The 25,728-nt window shown below is 42.0% G+C and overlaps 1 protein-coding gene across 1 annotated transcript in view; it reads right to left on the minus strand.

The window, feature by feature from the left end:
• Nucleotides 1-23,915: 23,915 nt before the first annotated feature.
• The window catches only part of DNAJB6 (DnaJ heat shock protein family (Hsp40) member B6), a 61,867-nt gene continuing 60,054 nt past the window's right edge, over nucleotides 23,916-25,728 (minus strand). The window contains exon 10 of the mRNA XM_067291932.1: nucleotides 23,916-25,534. Within this exon, the coding sequence (XP_067148033.1) occupies nucleotides 25,452-25,534 (83 nt within the window). The 3' untranslated portion in view covers nucleotides 23,916-25,451. The remainder of the gene's footprint in view (nucleotides 25,535-25,728) is intronic.

Here is a 25,728-nt window from a genome sequence, read left to right on the forward strand (position 1 = left end):
TGAAAGGGTAAAGGGGGTTTAAAGAGATACTCTTTTGTTGTACTTAACACTGATAAATGACATACAAATCAGGATAACAGGGCAGAGCTCCTGTCAGGGAGACAATGATAAATGTGGAAGCTGGGACAGAAAGGTCCACTAAACAGAAATCTGTATATGACATGTTGTACATTTGATAGACTCATCTGCATGGCCTGACTAATCCGCAAAGCATTCCCCTTCTCTTGCATTATGGCCCTCGAGCCCATCATATACAATCATTCAGCTCATGTTTGCTTTCCCATTTTCATATGGCAGCAAAGATCAATTCCCCTTAATCAGAGCAATGCACAAGGCTAAAAACAGTGAGGAAAACAGTCTTGTACAAATATAATTGATATCTATTTAAGGCTAATCATTATATAATATGAAACAAAAAGCAAACAGACCTTATCTATTATTACTGCTGTCTCAAAAAAGAAATCTCCTTCCTTTTAAGAAAATGCCCAGCATCAGCCTGATGGTAGAAAAATACCCTTTTAAGAGAAAACAAAATCCCCAATTATATCTTCTTTATGAACAAAACAGAAAATCTGTGATTCATGCATTAAAACTTCATACATCCCATGCCCCCAAGCAACATGACCCATACTTCTCAAATGTCCTCAGCGTCAAAGAGGAAGACAGAGGAGCGGAGACAGCCATAAAAGGCATTCACATCCTCAAGAAGCAATTTTAACAGTTCACAAAGAAAAAAAAAATCCCAAGAATACACTCATGCAACATTCACTGTACCTTCTTAACAGATGACTAAGGCTTGTACTTTCAATAGGAGGAATGTGCATGAAGGGATAAGTGTGATATCAGGTAAGAATATAAAGGAAGATTGAATCAAAGTAATTCAGCAAGATTGAAGGAAGATTAGAGGCTGATGGTCAGTCCCTTTTGGATTTCTTTAAGCATATAGACATTTTTACTGGCATGTACTTCCAGTCTCACTACGTGCTGGGAGTCTGACAGATGTAGTATTGAGTTGCCAAGTTCTAGGTGGGAACACTTTCTACATTACAGCAGGTTATGAACATAAGTGAGTATCAGCTCATACCTTAGGTGCAGCTACTGTACGTACGCCTATGGGTGCCAATATGCATTGACGCACTCTGAGAAGAGGTAGGTCACAGGGACAACATCGAAACATGGATTTCAAAGCTGCCCAGCTTCAAATCTGTGAGTCTTGGGGCTTGGACTGCAGTTCAGAGCTACCTTACAATACACTGGCCTCATTCGTGACTTCCCACTTCTCGTACAATCCTGGGGAGTGACATACCAAGTGCAGAGGCACATCTGCTCTCCATGCCACAGCCATCTCTTGCTCAGTGAATTTGGGATTGTGAAAGAGAATGGGACAGAACCTAGTCTCCCTTCTCCAGCACTGTGCAAGGGAGACAAAAAGAGACAGCAAACGTGAGTATATGTTTCCTTTTCTGCTGAAAACTCCCTCTTCCAAGGTCTACTGGAATTGTGCCAGGGATCAAAGATAGCACTGTCAAAAATGTTGTGTAGGGAAAAAATGTTGTACAGGGACATAGGGCTTCCATATAGTGGATTTTGCTTTCCAAGCAGTCAGTCAGTTCAGGAATGGGTTCTCCAATCTATCCTGCAGAGTAAAGGAGGGCAGAGGCCATCTCTGCAACCCAGCAGCTGGGGAGAAACCCCAGCGATGGATCCCTGCAGGGTTGGTCAACCCCAGAACCGCTCTTGTCGGTTGTCCATGCAGGAAGAATAAGACCCATAGATTTTAACACAACAGGGGCCTGGTCCATTGGGGCCAGGGAGCTGAGTGCCCTCAGACAAGCTGCAGAGTCTGGGTGAACCTTCTCCTTTTAATCTTATGCAGAAAAGATCTCCTTAAATAAATTCTAGCATATCTGGGGCCACTGCTTCATAGATGCTATTTTTAGTATTAATATAAAGTGGCCTGAACACTGTAATGACCTGCTAACGGCCTCTGCTACTATACATTCATCTCCTTAGCCTCTAGATCTGATGTGTGCTCCCTATACTAGAGGCAGTGGGAAGGAAAGAGTGCACTTGTTTTTAATGAGACTTTTCTCCTCACTGCAGCTCAGTAACACTGGCTCTTGCCGTGAGAAGGGCTTGTCTACCCTCACATTTGCACATGTACTCCAGGCATACTCTGCATAGCATCAGTACTGCAAAGTCAGTAAGCAACAAGGGTTCATACACTCATCAAAGGGCCTACAAAATACCCCGGCGCATGGATCCATTTTCATGATATGTTACCTTGATGCAGCTTCGCTCTGAACAGATTGATTTGGGAAGGAAAGAGGGAGAAGGGAGGAATATAATATGCTATCCCCCACATGCTGCTTTCTGTCTTAACTTGTCACCTTTTGTAATGCAAGTAACAGCTAGCATCACGATGCAGAAATCTCCCGCGAGTCACTGGAATCAAGCAGCGTATTAAAATAACAGACTTCACAATCATGATTTTGAAAGAATAATTATTACAAGAGTTTCTCCAACTAAATTGCATTTCTACTATTGAATCTGAATATTGATTTCAGCAGTGGAAAAGTTGGCCCTTTGGAATGGAATGAATGAAAAATATGCTGCATTTCCCTTTTTTCTGTATTACAGTACCTTTTTGGTATTGAAATAATAAAAAGGGGTAGTTTTTTAAGTGTTAGCTGTTTATTATGTATACCTTGTTTCTTCATCTCATTCCTTTAATTTTTCAACAAAAAAAGAAGAGCTGAAATAAACTCTAGGGGGATTCTTTTGAAGAAGAAAAGTGTATTCAATAGTAATGTAAAATGCAAATTAAATATTTGTTCAGTGTTTAGTTATTCCTCAGAGACTAAAAGAAATTCTTCATCATGACCTCTATGCTGACCTTCACGTCAAATTAGAAACTTTTAGTGTTTATGTGGAACCATGTACATTGTCCCTATAAGCAATTGTAAAGAAGAAATGGCTATTTTACAGCAATTGCAATTTGTTTCAAGGATCTGTATTCATTTTGTGAAATATCTGCTCAGTGAAGACTACAATTTACCTTTTTACAATTTCATTTAATGATCTGACATTTGAGACACTTCCTAATTAATTCTGTCTCTGCCTAAGCCAGCTGTGATAAATATAACCTGTGCATACAGCATTACATTGTCGCGTTTAGAAAATATATCCAATAAGAAAAGGTGAAGCTTCCATGATAGGAGGTTCATATCAAGCGTGTTGTAAACCATGAAACTCTTATTGTTAATCTGAAATAGCTACTGTACTAAATAGCTAGCAGGAGATGCTGCCCCAAATAACAGTGGAAGTATATCCTGCTTAGTTCTTCACAGAACATTTCTAACTAGCAGTAAAAGTTGTTTTTTAGCACACTCAAGCAGTTACTTCTGAGCTTGGCATTTGTAGGATGGTTGTTTACAGAGAGCTCGCTAACCAAAATAGTTCTCATATCAAATCCAGTCACACGGAAGCGGTCGTTGTGAGGAAATTTGGCAGCAAAGTAGTGTGTATAATCCCCCTCATAAAATACAGGTTTCAGTCTCGGACAAAGACGGAAGGTGGGCTGTATCACATCGCTGCCTCAACCAAGGGATACTTGGGTTGAAAAGATAATGGTACAAAAATGGTTGACTGCAAATCAGTGAGTGATAATTTTTAAAGGGGCTTTAAAAGCAGTAGCTGAGACACCTGTTAACACTTATGATTTACAGCGCCCGTTGCACTACCTTGAAGAGCAGACTCTGTTAATGGTGTACATCCAGCCAAAGAGATTACTTATTAATCAACAAATGGAAAAGCACTTTTAAATCTGACAAACATTTCCTGATACTGCCCTAAAATCATGCACTACGAGTTCAAGCTTTCTCCTTGTATTTTTACTTCCATAGAAGTATTCCAAGTTTTTCTCTTTTAGTTTGATAAAATTAAACAAGGAATGTGAAAGGGTAGTGTTACGTGCCACAAAAGTTGTGTGTTGTTTTTCTTCTCAAGAAGCAAAAATTCTCCAGAATAAGATCTGACACATCCTCAGCTAGTCATTATTTGCTATATAACAGAACATGCTGTGGAGGAAATAGCAATTGTAAAAACTGAAATAAGTTTAATAGTTTTAAGTTTTCGTTTCTATGGTGACTTAATAAATATTCTCTCCAAGATAAATTTAGATACTCAGGAACATAAATGTTTCCTGCCTTCTGTCTCAGACAAAAATAGAATCCTATTTACACTGGGATACAAATTTAGTCACATCATCGCCACTTTCTTGAGTGACTGTTATTGTTACAGAAAAGTAGTGAAAATGATGGCCATAAACATTAGTTTATTTAGCTGAGAAAAAAATTGTGATTTGGCAATCATGGTTGGCCTGGCAATAATGGACGTAGATCTGATAAGGAAAAGGAAAGGGATATTCTGCAGCTCTCAGGAGCTCCAGCGTGAGACGACGGCAGCTTTGCTACAGACATCACTCCTGAAACACGCAGCGGCAAGAGGAGCAGCCCGGCCATCAGGGACGACTTGTCTGCCTAAACGTGTCCATTCCTTACGACTGTGCTATGCATGGTCGAGGCCTGGTGTGGCAGCCTCAGCGTGTGTGAGCCGGCCCCACTTCAGCCACGAGTGCTCTGCAAATTGGGATTTGCAGGAACAGGCCCTGTGACGTCCGTTGTGTGAAGTTTTGAGCTTTCATGGTAGTCCAAAGTGACACGACGGCATTTTTGCCTTGCTTACTTTTCCTCTTGTATTTGTGGAATGAATAACTTTAGGTCATGTTGGGTCTTTGATTTTTAACCAGAAATAATGTTTAACCAGAAATAATGTTTAACCAGAAATGACTTCTCTGTTTGGAGGAGTTATTCCATTTGAGAGGCAGCACAAGTGAATGGGCCCTGGAGGCTTTCATGCAGGTTACAACTGTTTTCAGTTTTGTAGTGGAGGTGTCCCTCCAGTGGCTTCTCAAAAAACTGCAGCATTAGAAAGGAAGTGATATTTTATAGTGCTGAATGAAATCAGGTGCTATCACGTCTCCCGAAGCTAACAACATTCCTTATTACCTTAGAAAAAAATGTAAATATCAGCTGGATGAATTAGGCAAAGTGAGGCTGACGTTCACTTGTCCTGATGGCATTCAGAACTATCAGACTGGTAAGAAGTGTCAGCATGTTTTTCTGTTTAATGAAAAAGAACTATTACTATTTTTATTACCTGATTGTGTATTGACATCTACCCAGTTCTTGGAGTCTTAATAACAAACCCCTGAATACAATTTTTAACCCAAAGAGTTTATTATCTAAGTGTAAGAAAAAATATACAGGAAATATGGGGAATCATGAAAAAATATTTACTTAGCATAATATACTCTTGTAGTCTGTGTAATGTCAAAGGTTTTTTTTCTTAAGCCTTATGGCAAAGGTGAATTTATAGAAGAGCTTTGAAGGCAGGTAATAATGTAGCTTTGTGGCTGTTTGCAGGATGTCTATCCCAAGCCCGAGGGCCTGATGGAAGAAAGGTGCTTGCCAGAAAATTTAACAAGCGGATGATGGCACCAGGCAGGGAGAAACCGCCTCGACAGGGAATGAAAGCTGGTGTGTAAGGTGGGGAACCAGCCAAGATGGGCCCTGAGAGCAAAGGCAAGAAGTTTATGTTCAATACAACTGAGAAAAAGATGTCAGTGAAGGCCTGGGAAAAGAGGAGTGAGAGGTGATCCAGTGAGAGCGTGACTTTTGATACATCCTTGGATAGGACCAGGGTAAGGCTGCATTTCTCAAGGGCAAAGGAGAGGAACCTCCAATAATCTAGGTACAAAACAACAAGTCCCCAGTGTACATTGCTGGGAAAGGCTGGCTGTTGGGGAAGTCAGCCAAGCAAGAAGCAGTGAGCTTTTAGGTACTCACAGCTCGGCTAAATCCCAGCTAATATGATGGCCCATTTAGCAGTCTTTGTGCCAGGCATTGCCATGGCTAGGAAAGGATGTGGAAAGGAGGGGACATTGCGAGGAGAGACTAAAAACTAAACTGAAACCAATGGCTGAATATCCACAAGGACATGCCAGGATTTTCGTCTGGACAGCAAAGGCAGGAGTCAGCTCCTGATTAGGACACAGACCTCTAGGTGTCTGCCTGGGTGGCTGGTGTCTTGGGCCCCGTTACAGTCAGGGTCAGTCTGGCCAGTGGAGCCCAGAGGGCAATTTGGCCACCCAAAGGCACGTGCTTACTTTGGGCTGAGCTCAATTTTTTTTTAGTTGTTCTGTACAAGCTGAGTGAGGATTTTTGGAGTCCTAGATGGACTTCCTTGAAAGGTAGCTTTTTCTGTTTGTGGATTAGATCTAACCAGACAATTTAAGTGAGAGATGCTTTTTATCCTCATCACAGCATGGCCCATCACAAAACATGCGAGCGCAATTCAGTCCACAGTTCAGCAAGGCACATAAATAAATGTGTGTGTAACTAAAAGATTTGTCCCATCCGAATCCAGGAAACAACTCACACACTTAAATTCATGTAAACACTTAACTTCTTTTTACCAGAATCACAGAAAATAATTCATTCAAGTACTACCAGGAAGCAGAGCATAAGTCTCTTCCCCAGTGTCACTGACTTTTAAAGCAGTCAAATTTTTACCATTTAACATTAAAATGTAAGAAGTGTTGCGGTCTTTATTTTTGGATGTGGTTTTACTTCGCTATAGAGCTGCTTAATTCTCTGCCATATCTGGAATGACATTTGCCATGGATGTCAGCCAATGTGTCTGTGAAAGTTTTTCTGGTTCCCTGGAAACCTTCCCTAACATCCCACCCCGCCTGAGGTTTAGACAATGACATATCTCAGTGTTACATACTTCCCATGCTTCGGTTCTGAAAGGATTTTTATTTTCCCCTTTGCACATGAAGACCTGGCATATCCTCGATCTGCTTTTGAGACATTCTTGAAATAGTCGAGATGCTCGGTATTTAAGAGAAATATTTATTTTACAGTTCACAGCCATGGGCAGCTGGCCTGCCTCAGAGCCCATTGACTCCATTGGGAACTGGCCCAGGCCAATACCGGCTGCTTTGCACCGGCCAACACATACACGACTGACTGAAAGCGTAAACCTGGGAACTGAAGGAATTGTGCCACCAGCTAATAAAAAATGAGCTTATGTAGATAATACAAAAAAGAAGGTTGTTTAGCCTGCAATTTTAAGAGGATTTACCTTCACCCAAGCCTTAAACGGTTTAGAGAGCCACTGAAATGCAGATCTGGGCTCCAGTCCAGCACTCCCTGGGAGCAAAAGAGGAGACACATATCACTATCACTGGGACCAGGCTCCAGCCACAGAGACCCCAGCAAAGGCTCCGCGGCGCCTGTGACATTGCTTCCAAAGGGAGGGCATTCAGCACGAAAGCGCCAAGTCCAGCAACGAAAACAGGAATACAAGTTGTTTTACTGTAAAATAAAACATGTAGTAACCACTTCATAAGAACATTCTTCAGGCTCTTTCTCCATGTAGACAGTTCCTCAAGTGCTTCCTCGGGCTATATCAGCGACATTTCCAGCAGCTGGCTTTTCGCATTGTCTCCTCTTTGCAGAGCAGCTGTTCCTTCCAAAATAAGTGGGTTACTTCTGCTGGCATTTTTCCTTTTATATGTACAATAACACAGGTAGCACAATACCAAACAGATGCAACGTATGATATCCATAAACTATAACAGCAACATCTCTCTCGAGCCCAGGGGGGTTACTTAATTCATCAGCTTTAATGAGTGTTCAAGCAGTTTATGGCATGTACTGATTCATGCCATCTAAATGTGACTATGTAACTAATATCATATAATTCTTTTTAAGCAAAAAAACCTATGGTCTCATGCAAAAAAATGGCATCTGTGCTACACTGAGGGCTCATGTTTTGGCAAATAAATTCGGTTAGGATTTAGGCTAGTGGTTTTAAATAAAATCTTCTTATACTAAAAGCAAGTTTAACGCTTTCTAATATTAGTTCTGCTCCTGTGCTGTGTCAATAAGAAGGGGCCAAGACAGTGCAAAGAATAACTAGCTTCCATAAGAAACCTAGTGGACAGATTTGGAGGTGTAATGCCAACGGGGTGACTTTTATTCCCTCTTTGTGAAATCTGTAAGCAGTTCTTAGTAATAAAGGATATACATAACAAATTACAACTAAAGAGAAGAGACAGCACGAGACTTGAATTAATAATATAGTGATTTCCAACCAAGTGTCAAGGTCAAAGAGCATTTGATAGCAAAATCAGCAGCCATTATTTTCACGTGCCTATGTCTTGTCCACAACCATACATTATGCTGAAATAGCTGTGTATGCATCACTAATGGACTGAAGAGAGCTTCTGGAAGCGCTCCAGAAGTACGTTATAAAAAGCAAATCACAGTTAGGAAGTGACAAATTTCTGGATTCTTTTAAGTTTTTAAAATATGAGTGGGTTTTCTTGGGGAGGAAGAGAAGTGTCAGTAAATTATTTCCCAGGTGTCAGAATTATTCTCTTGAAATAATTCAAGGAAGGCAGTATTGCTCTACAAAATCCCAGTTGGGAGAATTTTTAAAACAGGAAAACTAGACAAGGTAGGGGAATTATGGTCACTTTCCTTACAATATAGAACTATATACATGTGTTTATTTTAAAAGCTTATCTTTAGTGCCAGTCATAATAAAATGCATGAAGCTAAATGTATAAACTTGTAAAGATACAGACTTCACTTGGAATGTATATTAATGGATTCTGTGCTGCAGAATACAGCCATATGTCGATCAACAGCATCCTGGAATACCATTTTTTAGTATATTTAAATATTGAGGCAATTGTATTTAGGAGTCTTGAGGTTAATCTTAGTTTCAGAATAAATTCCCTTTTTTCAGGTGGGTAAGTAAGTCACTTATGATCAGATTTGTAATCATAGCTTGGGCACCTGCTACCTAAAGGAGGCACTGAGCACCTTAGGGAATGGCATCATGATAAGGTAAACTGACCTTGCACGGTGCAGTAAGGGAAGGGGCTAAGAAAACCCACTTCTACATGACTTTCTCCTATGGGAACTCTTTACTGAAGTCAAGGCTACTGTTTTTTACAAAAGGCAATGTGCAGTCCATTGCACACTGCTCCTGGACTGTAGGCATGGTGCACGCCAATCCTGGCATTGGGTACATTTGCTGGTCGAAGCTTTCCTACTCTGTATGAAATCCTTGACTAGATATTTAAAGACGCCCAGTTACTCTCCTCCCTCCAAGCCTTGTGGGCAGAAGACAATGCTCTGAAGTCCCCTGGGCAGTTATTACATCCCAGGAGAGGATTTTTTTCTGTTAAGCATAAATTAAGGCCATCCTTAGGCACATGGGCCTTTCATGGTAGGCCCTGAAGGTGAAAATGGGCAACAAGCTTCACCTTAGTGGCTAAGAAAAGGTAGTCAAGTGCTCCACAGATACAGTGGTTGTGTGCCTCTCCGCACTGCAGAACACGTACGGGCGCTTAGGGAGACCTCCAAGCAGAACCTGAGGAGGCTACAGATTTAGGACACTGTCAGGTTTAGCCAAGGAAGGGTGGCAGCAGAAGGCTGGGTGGGTAAACTTTGAACTTTGGCATCAGAACTGCATTTTCATCTCTTCGTGTCTTGCCCACAGAAAGGAGACAACACTTTTTCCCTAGCTGACAGCAGAGTGGCAAAGATAAATCTAGAAAATGAGAGAGAGTTATTACAGCAGCAAACGCTTTATAACTAAAAGCTAGACAGAGATGGACACAATGGCAACAGAATTCAAAGCTGAAAGAAAAAGGAAATTCTGTCTGTTCAGGAATTAATAATTTGTAGAAGAATGGGTAAAAGGGCCAGAAATATAGACTCCAAATTAAAACTGTATTTTTTCTCCTGTAGGAAGAAACTGGTTAAAGACCCAAGCCAGACTTGGAGTGGGGGCTGAATCGCCATGTGACAATGAAGGAACAGTCACCAAACACACACGGCACCGGCAGGTCTGAAGAAAAACAAGTGAAGATGCCCAGTTACGCTGCCCTGGCATAGTTTACTCCAAGCTGAACACAGGAGCCCTAGAATAGGTAAGGCCAGGGACCTGCCAAATGTGGGCGAGCTGGTCTGGGCCCCCCGAGAGCTGCCACCAGCCCAACCTGAAAAGCTGCAGCGATGAACGAGAGCTGGCTGCAGCCGGACAGAGCCAGGAGGAGACAGGGCCTGGAGGGACCTCGTCAGCGCAGAAGAGGACCAGAGCTGCGAGGCGACTTGTGCCGGAGCAATGCTATAATTACGACCCCACTTCACACCAACAGTCAACCCCACACTTTGGGAAAGACGCAGTTTGAAAAGCTGAAGGTTCAGTGAGACCTTGGATTTTAACAGAGAGTCATTTATTTGGAGCCCATTAAGAATTTGCCCAGTTTCTCTTACTTGTAAATAGAGTAGCAGTGTCCTACAGCAGTGGGAAGCAGGCTCAGCCTAGCACTGTGCAAACAAGCTTATGCAATGGTCTCCTGGTGGAGGCTGTGCTAATGTGAGCTCACTCGGAGCATGCCTGGTATTTTTGGAAGCCTGAGGAAATTCAAAATAGCTGCGTGCTGATGTGTCTGGGGATCAGGAGCCCGGGTCAGACAAGATTTAGGAGGCAGGATCCGTGGTAGCAGGTCACACGGCAGCAAGCAGTTGCTTTCAGCTCTCCTGCGTCAGGCAGTGTCCAGGACCTGTAGTGGCACCCTCATGCACACAAACAGGCAGTATTGCCTGGATTTTACTGGTGTCCTGCCACCAGTACGTATAATCTGCTGTAGAGTTACCAAGCAAAATACAAGCTCTTTGGCACAAAAAAACAAGATAAAATTTCTTGATGCTGACTGTGGGAGGCTTGGCCCTTCCAGGTGAGTTTTCCTCTGCCTAAGGCTGGTCCTCTGTAGGTCCTTCAGGGCAGCCCCCTCATCACTAGTGATGCCCTTTCCTTCTCACAGGCAGGCCAGCTCACTTCCAAATTCAGCTGCATCATGCATGGCTCTTCACAGAATCAACTAAATGTGTATGTGCTTCAGACTGCCTTTGGGGTCCCTGTGCTCAGCGGAGCAGTTTTGTAGTTGTTAAGACCGATGGACCTCGAAGGAGGAAGCAGGTGCTGGTTCCACTGGACAGCCCTCACTTTAGGGACTGTATTGTATGTATTTTTCTTCCAATCTTTGCAGCAACTGGAAATGAAAAAAAAAAAAAACACTTTCTGTTTAACTTACTGTAAAAATCCAGTCCGTGTGTGCTTTGATAGGAGATAGCCTAATCCTCTTCTTGCTTGAGTGGTCTCTCCAATTTCTGCTGTGGAGCTGACAAGTCCCTTCGGATTTATGGTAAGGGGCTTTTTTAGATGACTTTTTTTTTTTTTTTTGCTTTTGCTTTACTGATTTTACCTCAGGGGAAATCACTGAGATTTTTTTTCCAGAATAAATAGCTTCTCCTTGCTTATTTAGATAAACAATCTAATTCCATTAAATGTAGCTGTTGTTGGGGCCTGTTTAAAGGCTCCTCCTTCTGCGCTGGATTCTGCTCTGAGTTCTTATATAGCATCTTTTTACAACAGTAGTGGCCTGGACAGTTGCATTAGGTTTGTCTATCAAGCAGGAAAAATATCTGGACTCCTCAGAGAGGACAGTTGAAGGATCTGCTCCACTCTAGCGTCTGGGTCAGGTCCTGCATGCTGAGGGCAGGCAGAGCTGAAGGAAAGCCAGGAAAGACTCTGTTACATGGCTGCTGCATTTACCCACTCCCGGAAAGTCAAGTACCTGCAAAAGGGCAGGTCACAAACACAGAAGATAAACATTTGCAGGCATTGAGTAGCCTTCCTGAGATGGACGTGGTCAAATTTTCCTCTAAATCAAGAAGGTATCTTCCTAAAGCCCTGCTCGGTGTCACATCCGGGAGTGCAGGAACTGCTGGATAAAGATTTATAGGCTGAAATATGCCAAAGGGCAGAAATGTGTTGCTATAACAATTCACCCAATTTCAATTTAATCTGTTCAGCTTTGTTTTCTCTTGACAAACATGGGATCAACTAGTTACATTATTTTGCTGATAGCTCTGGATGGAAGCAAAATAAAAGTCCTTATCGCTGGGAAAGCCCTCAGATACAGCTGTGGTTGTACAAATACTCGCACTTCAAATACAACCAGGCAAACGAAGAGGACCTTCACCAGGAGCTGCTGCTGCGCTGGCCGAAGGGTGGAGCACAGCACAGCCAGTCGTGCCCAGCTCTGTTTCCTCTGTGCTGAGATTTAAGGGAGAGGGAGAAATATGTTGTCTCGCTATTGGTCCTGTAGGCTTGAATTTCTTTCTTATAAGCTGCAAGAGTATTTAATCTGTATTGCTCCACATTAATTCTGTGTGCTTGCCTTATGAAATAACACGATTGAGTTCCTGCTCTGAAGAATTAATGAGCTAAATGGATAGGATGAAGTGCAAGAGAAAGGGATTAAATTGCCTTACTTTATACATATGGAGAAGAGAGATGGGCTGATTGGTGACCAGTTTAAGACTGGCTCAAGAAGTCAGGAGCAGTGTCAAGAACTGCATATAGATCCTGCAAGTCCCAGGCTACTCTCTCTACCATAAAAGCCTTCTTCTCAAGTACAGGGTTATGCTTGTAATGTGGCCATGTATCATACATCAAATCACTCTCTGCCTTCAGCCCACCCTCACTCCATCAAATTTTCAACTTTGAACTTCGTGTCTGTAAGGGTTGATTCCTCGAGCAAAAATTGTGCTTCCAGATTTGCAGCTCCAAATGCTCAGGAATTACAGAAGACCAGAAGGACTCTTAAAGAAGAAATCCTAACAGATTTTTTTACAAGGCTGATAAATATTAGGCTAATGCTGTAGGAAATTCAGCTGTGTCAAAAATAAGGATGAGGTAGCTTACAGTGTGAAAACCTCTTGGCTGATGCCAAAAAGGCATTTTAGTAACAGTTTCAATTTGACCTAAAGAGTCAGGGATATGACAACCTCTTACTAGGGGGAAAGCAGTGCTCTGCTTTATTTATGAAGTCAGGAACCTGACAGGAGTACATTAAGCTCAGTGGAGCAAACAAAGCTCCTTCTAGCCTCATAAATGATAGCAGGATTTTGTTTTTTACTGTGTCAGTATCGGAGTTAACTAATCACAGTAAAGAGCTCTGCATTTTGGAGCAATACAGATTGGTTGGTGAAGGCTGCTTTAACTTAATGTGGGTTGACGGGATTTCTTAACCACTGCACTTGGAAGGATGCATCATGATTTAATTCACTGAATATCAATATATATTAGTGGAAATAGCACAGCAACTGCCAGGGCTAAATTAAGGTTCGGTTAGTTCTGTTCAGAAAAGCATTGTGCACTCCACAAAGCGTCATTTAAATGAGAAGACCTTCGCAGGATCTTTCATGTAGGATGCATCCTTAATGTCGTCGAATTATGACCAGATTCAGAGACAGAAACGCATTACTTCTGCTTGATTATTCTGTTTCCCAGTCAAATTAAAATATCCTTTAAGGGTGAGATTCAATGTAATGATATATATAACAATAGCTTATTTGTTACATGTGTGAAGCCTTAAATACATCCGAAATTGTACCTTAAACTATGTGTGCTGGTATAGATAATGTATCACACCTCTTCATGTTTATGCATAGTTATCCCTGTAAAGGCACTTACCATCTTTAGCAATACAATGCTAAATCATACAGTGCTGAGTCCTGCACCAAGAGCAAGGTAAACACGCACCAATGCATTAGGGACATCTCCAAAGTGGGACAGCAGGCAAAGCTGTTCCTGCAGTATCTATGTGACAAAAATCCCAGACAGAAGGAAGAAGCTTGATCCAAGATGTATGGTTTTTATTTTGATTTCATCTTCAAAGGGCAAGAATGCAGCTGTATCCTGGGGCTCTAATTTCAGATAAGGAAACAACACCATGGGGCTACTTTGACAGCTCTCTCTATGCTCTCTCTTGTAAGTCTAAGGAAATAAACTACACCAGTCAAACACCCTTTAAAAATAATGTAATTATATTTATCAAAGTATGCATAATTATAAGTTGCACTGGTGGTTGTGTTTATGCTGTTTAACCCACTGAAACCCATTCCTTATAGTTAGCTCAGCACAAACCCTATGTTTAGACCTGTCCAGAGACAGTCCTACCTGCTTCCAGCTCTCCAAACTGCCTCCTGGTGTAAAGACATTGCAGACAGACAGACAGCTGCCTGGAAGCAGCTGGTTTTTCAGGAGTCAACCAAATTGAAGTACATTCTGTAAGAGACTGCCTAAAATAATAATTATTCCAACTGTGGCTGGGTGTTTCTCTCTGAGATACACTCTAGGTTGGGATCATAACTTCTGTGCAGGCATTATTAGATGAAATTATGTGGCTCCATGTAGGGTAGAAGGTCAGATCATATTTTCATAACATTGACTTTTTGGCTGTAAAACAAATAAATTCTACTGAGAAGTCCCAAGTCAGGGTTAGAGCACCCCAGTGCTTGGCACTACCTAAGCATAAACTCAAAGACCTAAAAAATAAAGGCTGTGTCCAAAGGTGTTCAGAAAGCTGCTGATTCCACTGCTTCAAGACTATCTGATAAAGCCAAATCCAGTTCGCTTGATCCTCCTACCTGCTAGTACAGTATCCATCCTCTGGCCTAAGAAAAGAAGTTGAAAATATCCAGGAGGGTGCTTAAGGTACATATATATTTGTATGTACATATATTTATTTTGATGGCGAAAAAACAATATTCAGGTGTTCACTTCAGCTTGACCAGAAATCAGACCCAAAGCAGAGCAAGAAGGCTAGTAGGAAGGGTTAGTAAAACATTTTCACAATAAAACTATTTGACAGAAAATTGACTTTTTAAAATTAATGGTCAGTTTCTCTCCTGATGATGTACCTGTTTTCTAAGGGAACATTCATCTGAGTCAAAAATACCTTAATGAAAATCTCTCAGTTAACTGCTTTTCTGAAAAGCCCAGTTTTATGCAGAGTATTAATTTGGAGTCAAGTGCCCTGGGAGAGTGTCACTTGGGCCAAGAATGGCTGACTGAGTCCTTGGCCCTTTATGCAGTGGCAATAGTTGTATATTCAGTGTTCATCCTTTCCTGTGCAAAAATGGGGGGTTTTACCTTTTTTGGATGCAATGGCTCTTTTACCAGTAATTTTGCAAAAAGTGTGGCCCCTTAGGCAGCGCGAGCTGCCGTTGCCCCCAGGGACCAGCCAGGCCGTACTGAGTTACAGGATTGGGTTGCACAAGCCCCTGAGAGTGGGATCGGGTTGCACAAGCCAGCAGAAGTTGGCAGTGCGTGGGACAGATTCCCATAGTGGCATGGGACAGAGTCGTCTGAGGAGGTTTCATCTGATTCCCAGGAAGCACAAACTTCCCCCACGAGGCTGGAGGCTCCGGGGCCACATTGTCGATCTCTCCGGGCATCGTTCCTTGCGGCTCTGGTGTCCGCTGGCAGGGGCTCAGCATGTCCCGGGCTGAGATGGTCCCGAGCGGTGCTGTGCGTGGAGAGCTGTGCTGTCTCGTCCTTGGCACGGGAAGTACAACTGCCAGGAAAAGCTCAGGGCTCAGCTTCAACTGCGACTGCTTGCAGAAGGTGCAACTCAACCTCCTCTAGATATAAATACGCTAGAATTGTATAGAAGTGCGTGTTGTGGTTTAAATCACTGGTAATCCAAGCTATGCTACCTTGATTAAGCCAAAGAGTTGATGAAACTTGGAGACCACTTCTACTAAAAAAAAAAAAAAAAACAGAGAAGAAGAAATGAGGAGCTCCCTTAGTTCCTTTGCCCTAAGAGAGAAACAAAGAGAAGAGAGGACTCACCAAATACTCACTCAGTTTATTTAGTGGCCTTTCAAGAAACCCAAGATGTTTTGGGGACAGCCAGTGCAGGAGTAGGTCCACACCTGTGCTAGCTGGAAGCAGTGTTTGCCTGTGATAGGTAAGGCCAAAGAGTGGGCAGCAAAGACACTGCTGCAGAAGAAAAGAATGAAATCAGAAAAGCCTCACAGGCCTCCTCAGACATCTCTTGGCAATGTCTTGCACAGCGATCAGATAAAACACTTCTGCTTCCCTGCAGTTAAACTGGTCCATTTCTTGCTATTAGTATTGCGTGTTTTTAATAATAAATCCTCAGTGCTCTCTACTTAGTGAAGGGGAACGCTAATGGGTGCTCTCTGGTCTGCTTTCCTCTTCCTCCTCCAACTCAGATCTCCCTCCTACATCTCTGTTCCCACGTAGTGTCCTTCCCTGCCATCATGCTAAACTTCATACCCATGCTTTCCCCATAGGCATCAAAGCTTTAATAGGACAAGAGTAGTTGTTTTCTTTATCATCATCTTTATAAAAAATTCTTAATAAAAGCTGAGATTTTTTTTAAAAATTACAGCTTACTCCACAGCGCTAGACAAACAGCCTTTGCACTCCACCTTATTTCAGGAAAGCAAGCACTCTGACTGCCAGATGCAGACCACTATTGATTGCTGCTCCCATAAATCACATTTATTTTCCAAATAATAGGAAGATTCATTGTTTTCTTCCAAGCAGTGTCACCTGGTAATAGGAGCCAGTCAAAGCAACAGTAATTTTTGCACCATAAAACAGAATCAAGTATGTTCACTGAGTAGGATGAACACTATCGATCGGGGGGGGAAAAGCCCTATAAAAACAGGAGACAAAAGCAAAGAAATTAGGTAATGATGTATAGGCTATGTAAAGAATGGCTGTCAACATTTTCATTATTTAACTTCCCTCCCCAGATGGCTCCTCTAAGGCATTTATAACCCCACTGTAAGCCTCCTCCTCAAACTGGGGCTGCAATGGGTTAATGGACTGAGGACAGCACTTTAGAGAGGGGAGTTTGAAGCATGGTATAAAAATGAACTGAAAGGTCCTACCTTGGTCTCTGTTTATTGATACAACAAAAGCCCCAGAGCATTTCACTAAATTGACTTTTCTGCTGCAGAGAACCATAGGGTGAAAGGAACAGGGACTGTAGAAAAACTGCAGTCAGGTGAAGCCACAGAGCTGTGGGAAACATGTCTACTTGCCTCAGATCTGTCCCATATGAGAGGGGTCAGGAGCTGCAGCCCACCCACAGAGTTCACTCACCTTCCAGATAAATGGCAATGCTAGATAAGTTGAACTTACAAATCCTTATTCTCACAATTCACCTAAACAAACTAAAAAAAAACCTCATCCAGGCTCACCACAGCAGATCATGTACATAAGACACTTGTAAACTGCATAGCTGGGAGGCCATTTGCTTGCATGGTCCCAGCATATCCATGGGCATTTAAGATGGAGGCAAAACACTTGGCTGAAGATCTCAGCAGATCAGTCACAGGAAGAGACTGAGACTCATGTCCTGAGGATCTTGGTCTCCACCAGTCCCATCACGCATGTCCCATAGCCACAGCTTCATACCCAGGGTTGGTGTAACATGCTGAAGGGTTCTCCATGCTTCTTTTTAACAACTGCCAGCAGCAAAGAAAATGAAAAGCCTACCTAGAAAGCCATTTGAGCGTTTCTACCTGTCTCTGGGCATCTGTCACTCCGGATTAAACTGAAATGTATAGGGCCAATTTCTGACCTCCTGACTTTGCGGCTGATGTCCCCATATTGTTAGTTCTTCTACAGCAGCGACAGGTGATGGCATCAAACAGGCAGTGGCACTTTTCTAGTCAATATCAGCAGAAAGTAGCTCTGAAATCTCACAAACTTTCCCTTCTACTGGGAGAGATGGTACTCATTTTGATAACTTGAGTTTTCAAGCAAGGTTAACCCTTGGTGACCAGATACTCTGATGACTTTTCTGGATGGAAAATAGATTCTGAGGCAGCCCATTGTTAGCAACCTTAAAAAAAAAACATTGCTAAACCACAGACCTAAACTTATCTGCAAACTAGCCTAGGAAAAGCTTTGTAATCTCTGCATGAAGCAGCAGTTGTTTCATAATTGGGGCTGGTAGAAACACCTATAATTGTCCAGCTTTCTCAGCTGACACATCACAATAAAGCATAATACTGGGTGACTAATTACCATCATGTTCTATCACATCCCATCTCCTAATGCAATATGAGAATTGCATTACACATTAGCTGAATAATATTTTCCTAAGTGTTCAAGATAGAAAAATCTGTGCTTCCAAGTGAAGTCATTTTGTTGGTTAAAAAACAACAACAAACTTGAATTCTGCTGAGAAAGAGGAGGCTGCGAGCTCAGGTGTACACACAAGATCTTCCTGCAAACCACGGCAGGGCTATCCACCAGAGCAGAGGCACAGTGAGCAGAGATTGCCTGTAGGTTGAGCCCATGTCTGCACTAGAATAAATGAAAGCCTTGTCAGGCAAAATCATATTTAAAGTGGAGATGGATCTGAACCAGAACTTCAGAGCCAGACACACTCTGATCTTTGACAGATGCTAACACAGCCTTTCTGGGGTTTGGATCAGGGTAGACAATAAGCCAATTTTGACTTTGCGTTTAAAGAATCAATGTTTGCATGTCCTGCACTCTTCCCAGCTCTCCAGATCCTCCCTACCATCCACTGTTGTTTCTTGACAACTAACTCCCCAAATTTCCCAAATCAAGTTGGTGACCCTAAAACTCAGTAAAGTGAGCATTTGCACACAGCTCCCCCTCCATAGAACATACCATGTGCGTATTGGACAAAAAGGGGTTGGAAGTGGAAAAGCTGTTCTGCAGAAATCTAGGCTACCTGGAATAGCACTGCCTGCATCTCTGGGCACTGCCTAAAGTGATAGGTCACACCAAGAGCAAGGTGTCTTCCTAAGGTTACTAGACCCGTCTTTCTGGTTGGCAGTGACCATACAGCCAGTGTTGGTTTTCCATAGGAGCAGACAGACTGGCAGTGGTCACACCAGGAACTTCTTATAATAAGAACATGTACGCCATAGTCCATGTGCTGTGACCTTGTCAGCTAAGAGAGTTAAAGATAGTTAATGGTTAGATCAGAGCGAACCTAGGGAACAACGAACCGCTGCAAGAGCAGTGCGTGAGTCAGAAGGTAGTGCTTCAAGTCAGCTGCCAAGGAATGCCCCACGATGTGATTTTTTCTGAGGGGGTGGGAAGGAAGATGAAGGTGTGTGGGACCACACTCTGGAGATACCATCTTTTCAATGAGATCACACATTCCTATTCCAGAGCCCATGACAACCTGGCAAGACTGAAGGCATCAGAGCCAATTCTCAAACATCGGTCTGCTATTCCCGAGTCCCAGGGAAGATGATTGGTTTTATGTAGCGTTCTTCTCTTTCTATCAGACTGATACAGGGTATTAGTGAGTTGCTAAAATGCTACTCTCGTTCATCTGGGCAGTCATCACAGTTTAAGAAACAGAGGGACAACCACAATAAAACAAGTCTTCCTAAGCTAACAGAGAAAACGATCAAAGGTAAGAAGAATGATTACATGCACTGGGCCTCTTGAGTCCATGAAAGAGCTAACCAAAGGCCAATATGAGTGAAATTTGTAAAATCATAAGCTGCATGGAAGAGGTGAATGAGAAACACCACCAGGTGGTGTTCACTGTCACTTCCAGCGTAAGGATAAAGAAGAGAAGGAAACCAAAAGAAGCTCCCAGGAGAAAGGTTTAAAACAAAGGGGATGTTTCTTTACCGAACACAGTTCACTGAGGAATTCCTTGCCATAAGACATTGTGGGTATTGAACAGTTACCCAGACTAAGAAGTAATTGAAAAAGCCCATGGAAAAAAATGATAGAGACTTGATTTCTGCATCCAGAAGCCTCTGAACCACAGACTGCCGCAGCTGGGAAAACATTATAGGGAAGTATAATTGCATGCTTAGCCTGGGCCTATGTGCTCTCCTAGGCATCCACCATTAGTCACTGCCAAAGACAGGATAGTGGGCTAGGTAGTCGACAAATCATTTTTATGAGTAAAAAAGATGACTCATAATACTGGGAAGGCTCTAGTGTTGGTTACCTGCTCACCTTGAATCCTTCTTGAGGCTGTAAAACCCAGGCTGTTGCAACACTACCAGTATGGCAGGTTGTGGCTTGCGTCTGCCGCTAGATCAAGCCATGCACCTTTGATGAATACCACCTCCAAGTGTCTCAGGAAGAGCTTCCTTAATGTGGCAGCTCCTTCCCTTCCCCTGCCATGAGTCTTCAGTCTATTAAAGGAGCTTCAACCTGTCTCTTAGCCTCACATAGCAATATGCAGCCAGCACTGCTCAGCTTAACCTATTAAAGTATCCAAAGATGTCACACATCAAGACTCCAAAAAACAGAAACATGTATTTCGCGTGTTTTAACCTACTACTTTTAGGGGGTGTATTAGCCTACTGCGTTTGGAATGCTCCACAATTTTGTACTGTTATCTATCATCTTAAAAACTTGGAAGTAAACTTTGCTTTTTAAATTAAAGAGAATTTTGCCAACCAGAACTCTTTAATAACGAGATGATGTAAAAATAACACCTTCCATGTCATGAGGCTTCATTAAATTGCAACAACTGAAGCCTTTGCATTGACCAAAGGATGACCACTTCCCCAAAAAGGGATAGAAAAAATTACATATGCTACTTAAGTAGAAAGGTGTATGTGTGTGCTAAAAGAAACAAATGACGAAGAGATGCAATTAAACATCTAACCAGTGCAGTGAGGCCTCATTCCTCGTTGGAGAAATTAAAGGAAATCTGTGATCACTTCCAGGCAGACATGTAGGTGTCTCCCTGAATTCAAAGCATTCAGACTTGTTACAGGAACACATTTGGATCTTCCTCTTGCATGTGCTTCTTGCATTTTGCGCTGGCTCTGTAGTGACATGAAGCCTTGTGAAAGAGGCAGCAGGAATGTCTTGGATAGTTGAAACTACGATTTAGGATATGCGAAATGACATGTGAGGTCTCTGCGTGTGATGAGAGCAGTAAGTTAACTAACCACAGACTTGGAAATGTCATCTCAGGTCAGCTCGTCTAGCTTAGAAGTGCTTCTTCCACTGTCAGTAGTTAACAACTAGTGGTTAAGAGGGGACCAAGATGACATTTAACAAACCTGACACTTCCCAACACCCCATCTAATCCTTTTCTGCTAGAAAAACTTGTGAGAAGTCAAAGTATGCTGGCAGAGGACAGCTGAATTTATTACAGTTTCAAATATGAACGTTTATTAAAACTGAGCATCTGTAAGTGGATTTAAGTGCCCCATTTTAATTCTAATCAGGGGAGGGGAGAATTGCCTTGCCTTGCCTAGAGTTTTCAGCGCTACAGGTACCAATGAGCAAAGTAGTGCAAATAGTGACAGTTTAAAGTTGCTTAAGGCCGGATTTCAACTTGCTCATTGGAAAAAGGAGAATTAAATGTACCTAATCATGGGCAATTGTCCCTTTTCCCCCTTCAGCACTTGAGTTACAGGGAAGGGAGTAATGTGCTCCCTAGGTGAGATAATATGAGAAAGAGAGAGAACGCTGTGAGCACAGTTTGGATGTAAAGGAGCAGGACTGCACATGAAGGAAGATGACGGGGATCTGAAATGCAGCAATAACTAATCTGCACATCCCAGGAATGAACAACAGTGTGTAACTGGCACAAAAAAGAGAAATTAGACATGAAAAAATTATATAGATAGAATGAAACAAAAAAACTCAATTTTGTGGCACATGTCTAGAAATGTTCCTGAAGAACAAGTGGGTCTAAGTAGTCACACGTTTCAGAATGGGTTAGAAAACAGGCAGTTAGCAGGGCCCTCCTGATTATTGCACATCTTCTGGGTATCTGGCTTTTTTCTGTTCAAAAGAAGCCCCCTTTGGCAATGCTATTTCTAGAAATGTGCACAAAGGATTATGAGATCCTTCTGAAATGTAGGTAGAAAGCAAGTCTCTCTAGAGACAGCAGAGCTGACAGAACAAAACTGAGTCTTACCTCTAGGACAAGTACTTCCAGGGGTCAGCCGGTCTGAAAGCTACCCACAGGGGTGGGCATAGCACTGATCGGAGACTTGGGAAAAAAATGAAAAATACTTTTTTTTTTTTCCTTTTGACATCTACACTCTCTGAGATCATTTATTTAAGATGAAAGTGCTGCCAAACCTTAGTTCAAAGAGCAGACTGTGCACTTCTCTAAAACGTGAAGAAAAACTACTGAATTAAAACCATTTTCATAGTGGCAGCTTCCAAGTGAGGAGCAGGAACTCTTACTCTTGCTAATTTGCTTGTTTGCAATTGCGTATCCAGATCTCACAAAAAAATTATTGTGTTTTCAGTGTCTCATTTTAATCAGGCTGTTATTCAACTCACTCTGCTCTCCACCCTAATAATTTAATTTTCTAATGGGACACTGAAAGAGATTTTTTTTCCTCTCTCAAGATGATGATATGAAAGTGATGGCTTGACAGCACTGTGGGTCACTGAACCCAGATGCCTGTTTTGTAAAGAATCATTTGGCAATACATTTTATAAATCACATTGGTCTATATTTAAACTAGCTCTGTTTCTGTCCTTAGCTCTTCCATAAAAGTGTTGCAGGATGGTCAGAAAACCTTTTCTAACTTTCATAATACATTTATTCACAGCCATTCTTGGGCCAACATTATCTTTTATCAGCTGTGGCATCTCACACCCATCTGCATTTTTCCTGCCCCAGCACATACTTGAAGTAACCACACCATGATTCAGACTTCACCTTTGGCAGATGGATATGCTGGGATACAGGAACCTCCTGTAGGTGTCTGCTCACATACACATGGCAGATATGGCACTGTGTTGAGGCTGCCTTGCAAGCAACATAGCCACATGGGCATGTGACTATGACCCAGGGTGACAACCCTGCTTCACAATACTTGACTACACAGTTGCCTTCCATTTAAAACCCAGAAATAATCAGGTTGAAGGAAGGAATTAAGCCCAATGGCCATTGGCCCACATCTGGAATTTCTGGGCAAGTGTGGGCAGATTTTAGATAGTTACATAAAAGATTATGCCAGTGATTTCCTCCTCTGGGGACTCTGCATTTCCCAGAAGTTTCTCCAAGAGGGAAGTGTGGGGTGTAGGTGCACAGCTGCACACCTTTTGGGCTAGATAAGGTTGCTCTTGGTGACTGGGGTTTCAAAAGGTTGGGTTGCTGCTGGCAGGAGTAGGTTGTACTTTTGGACTGAGGTGCCTGTAGCAGGTACAAACCATATGAGGTACCATTTATGTAGGTTCTTCTTGGATATGACCCTAACTCTCAACACGGGCACACTTGCATCATTGCATCATACACTGTACGGCAGCGTACTTCATTTCCCACTCCCTAGGCCCAGGCCTAATAAAGTACTCAGGGCTCCTAACTAATTAAGGCACTATTTTCCTCCTTCAAACCTAATACAAGGATCAGAGTCAAAAAAATATTTATGTACCCAAAACCAGGTCTGCTCTAACTCTCCAAGGCACATTCCTGAGGACACAGTGGCTCTGTATCAGGCTGCTCAGAGCACAGGGACAGTCCTGCAGAGACCAGCCTGGAGCTAGTCTTGCTTCTCCCTTCCTCCACCTCGCCTGCTTTTCCAAAGGATGCAAGGACTTCTCCCAGAATACCAGTGAGGTGCTAAACAGGAGTCAGTTCAGTGGTGTGTGTTACCCCCCATGAACGTCCCATGTATGGCTATTGCGAAAGCTGTGTTTGATTTATGTGCAACTACGGCGATGTTTCTAGCCAGAACGAACCCTAGTTCTGTGGTATCAACCATCTGAAATGGGGAATGTATCGACCTGCTTAAGGATTTAGCAAAAGGAACAACTTGGTACGCTTGTGGGTGTTTTGTGAATGTGGACTCTCCGCCTTGTGCTTACAGCCTATGCTTTACTTGAAACACGAACAACTGATGCCAGCTGTGGTCTACAGTACAGTGCAAAAGGACAAAGTGTAAAGGAGAATCTTCTTTATTTTTAAATATTAGTAACACTGCACAAAACAAAAAAGTGGTACTTAAGTGACAGACAACCGGTACTCAGTCTTATTTCATGTTAACCATAATTTAAATACCCTAACAGAGCTCATGTAAGGTTATATGTTTGCCTAAGGTTACATTATGCAATGCAAGCACGAGAAGCTAAACCATTCAAATACCGCAAACACCAGAATTCTTTATACCAACCCAGGCTAGAAAGCAGACTTGATTTTTGTTTAGCTTCTTCCTTACATCATTATGTGCATCACTACTTTTTTTTTTTTTTTTTTAACATTAGTATGAGTGAGTTTCTCCAGAAACTGTGGACTTTCAATATTGCCAGGTTTAAGTCTGTTACATCAACAACATATTGGCAAGAGAAAAAAAAAGACAAAAGAAACAAAACAAAACCACAGACTGATAACTTCTACCTGGAGGTTAAAAAGAGGAGGCAACATACTGACAGGAAACATGCAGGTAAGTGCTTAAGGCAACAGAAGGACTCTATACAAACTACACGGTTAAAAGCAGCAATGTATCATGCACATGAGACAATTATGGGAAGCAAGGAAGTAATCTTGCCAGAAAATATATATTTCTTTGAAATTGAAGAAATATTTTCAAACTAAAAAAGTCCTGCAATAAAACTGATGTAAAATACTTTCATACATAAAGGTGCAAGTTCTTTGCAGTAACAGCTTGATAAAATCTTATATGGATCCTGAAAAAATGTTTGTTATCTAAAATCTACTCAGCAGAAACAAAGAGCAGTTTTCAAGTAGCACTTAGATCATTTCTCTCTAGTTTCTGAAAATAAAATTTTAAAATAAGGAATGATTTCACTAAATGATTCATTGGGAGTCAACTATGTTTAAAGAAATCAGTAGGAGTGCTTACCGGAGACTGCCATCATCCTAGCTTTCTTAAAATCAGAGGATATAATGTCATAATACAAGTTAAAATGAAGGAACATTTTAATAAGAGGGACAAACCTTTGCTGCCCAACTTGGGAAAAAACGTAGAAGTAATTTATAAAGTTGCATAAGTTACTGTAAAAGAGCCAATGTCTCAATCCTACTGCCCGTGCCACGAGCGAACAGGATTGAGGCGTAACTCTTCGTTCAACAGGCCTGATGATGCTAGAGTCACTGAACAAAGAGGCATTTTCACAACCCTTGTGATCCGAGAAAACAAACAGACAAATGCTAGATTAGAGTAGTTTTAGTCCCAGGGAAGGAAGAGGTAAGAAATTCTGTAACACTTTCCAATCTTCAAACATAATACACTTTGACCAAGATCAGCCTCGTTTGAATTCCCCTACCTGACTGGTGAGAAAGCCACTCCGTGAAACTAAAAAGAATAATATAGTGCAATTTTAGTACAGTTTTAAACACGAGTCACTTCCTTACTAGTAGTGTGAACAAATCAAAAAATATACACAAAGGAGGTGTGCTCAAATGTAACGTAAGTTGTCATTATTGTAAAGGTATTGGCATAGCAGAGAAGTCCATTTTAGTAACTCCCTTTGGTTGACTTCTTCTTCTTCTGTTCCTCTCTCTGCTTCTGCTTCCTCCTCTTGCTGCCTTCTTTGTGTCCTGAGGAAACATGGCTTGTAAAACACTGTTCACAGCATTCATGGACTTTTCCTCTATAAAAAGCACATGTTCTCTGAATGGTTTTAGGAAGTTTAAGAAAAGATCCAACCTTCTAATGTAGATTTTTTTAAAACAATCAGTTCTACTAAATTCCTTATGAATGTAGGATAGAAAGAAAACACTTTACAAATCTT

The sequence above is a fragment of the Apteryx mantelli genome, chromosome 2 (assembly GCF_036417845.1).
Source record: "Apteryx mantelli isolate bAptMan1 chromosome 2, bAptMan1.hap1, whole genome shotgun sequence".
In the NCBI taxonomy this organism is placed as follows: domain Eukaryota; kingdom Metazoa; phylum Chordata; class Aves; order Apterygiformes; family Apterygidae; genus Apteryx; species Apteryx mantelli.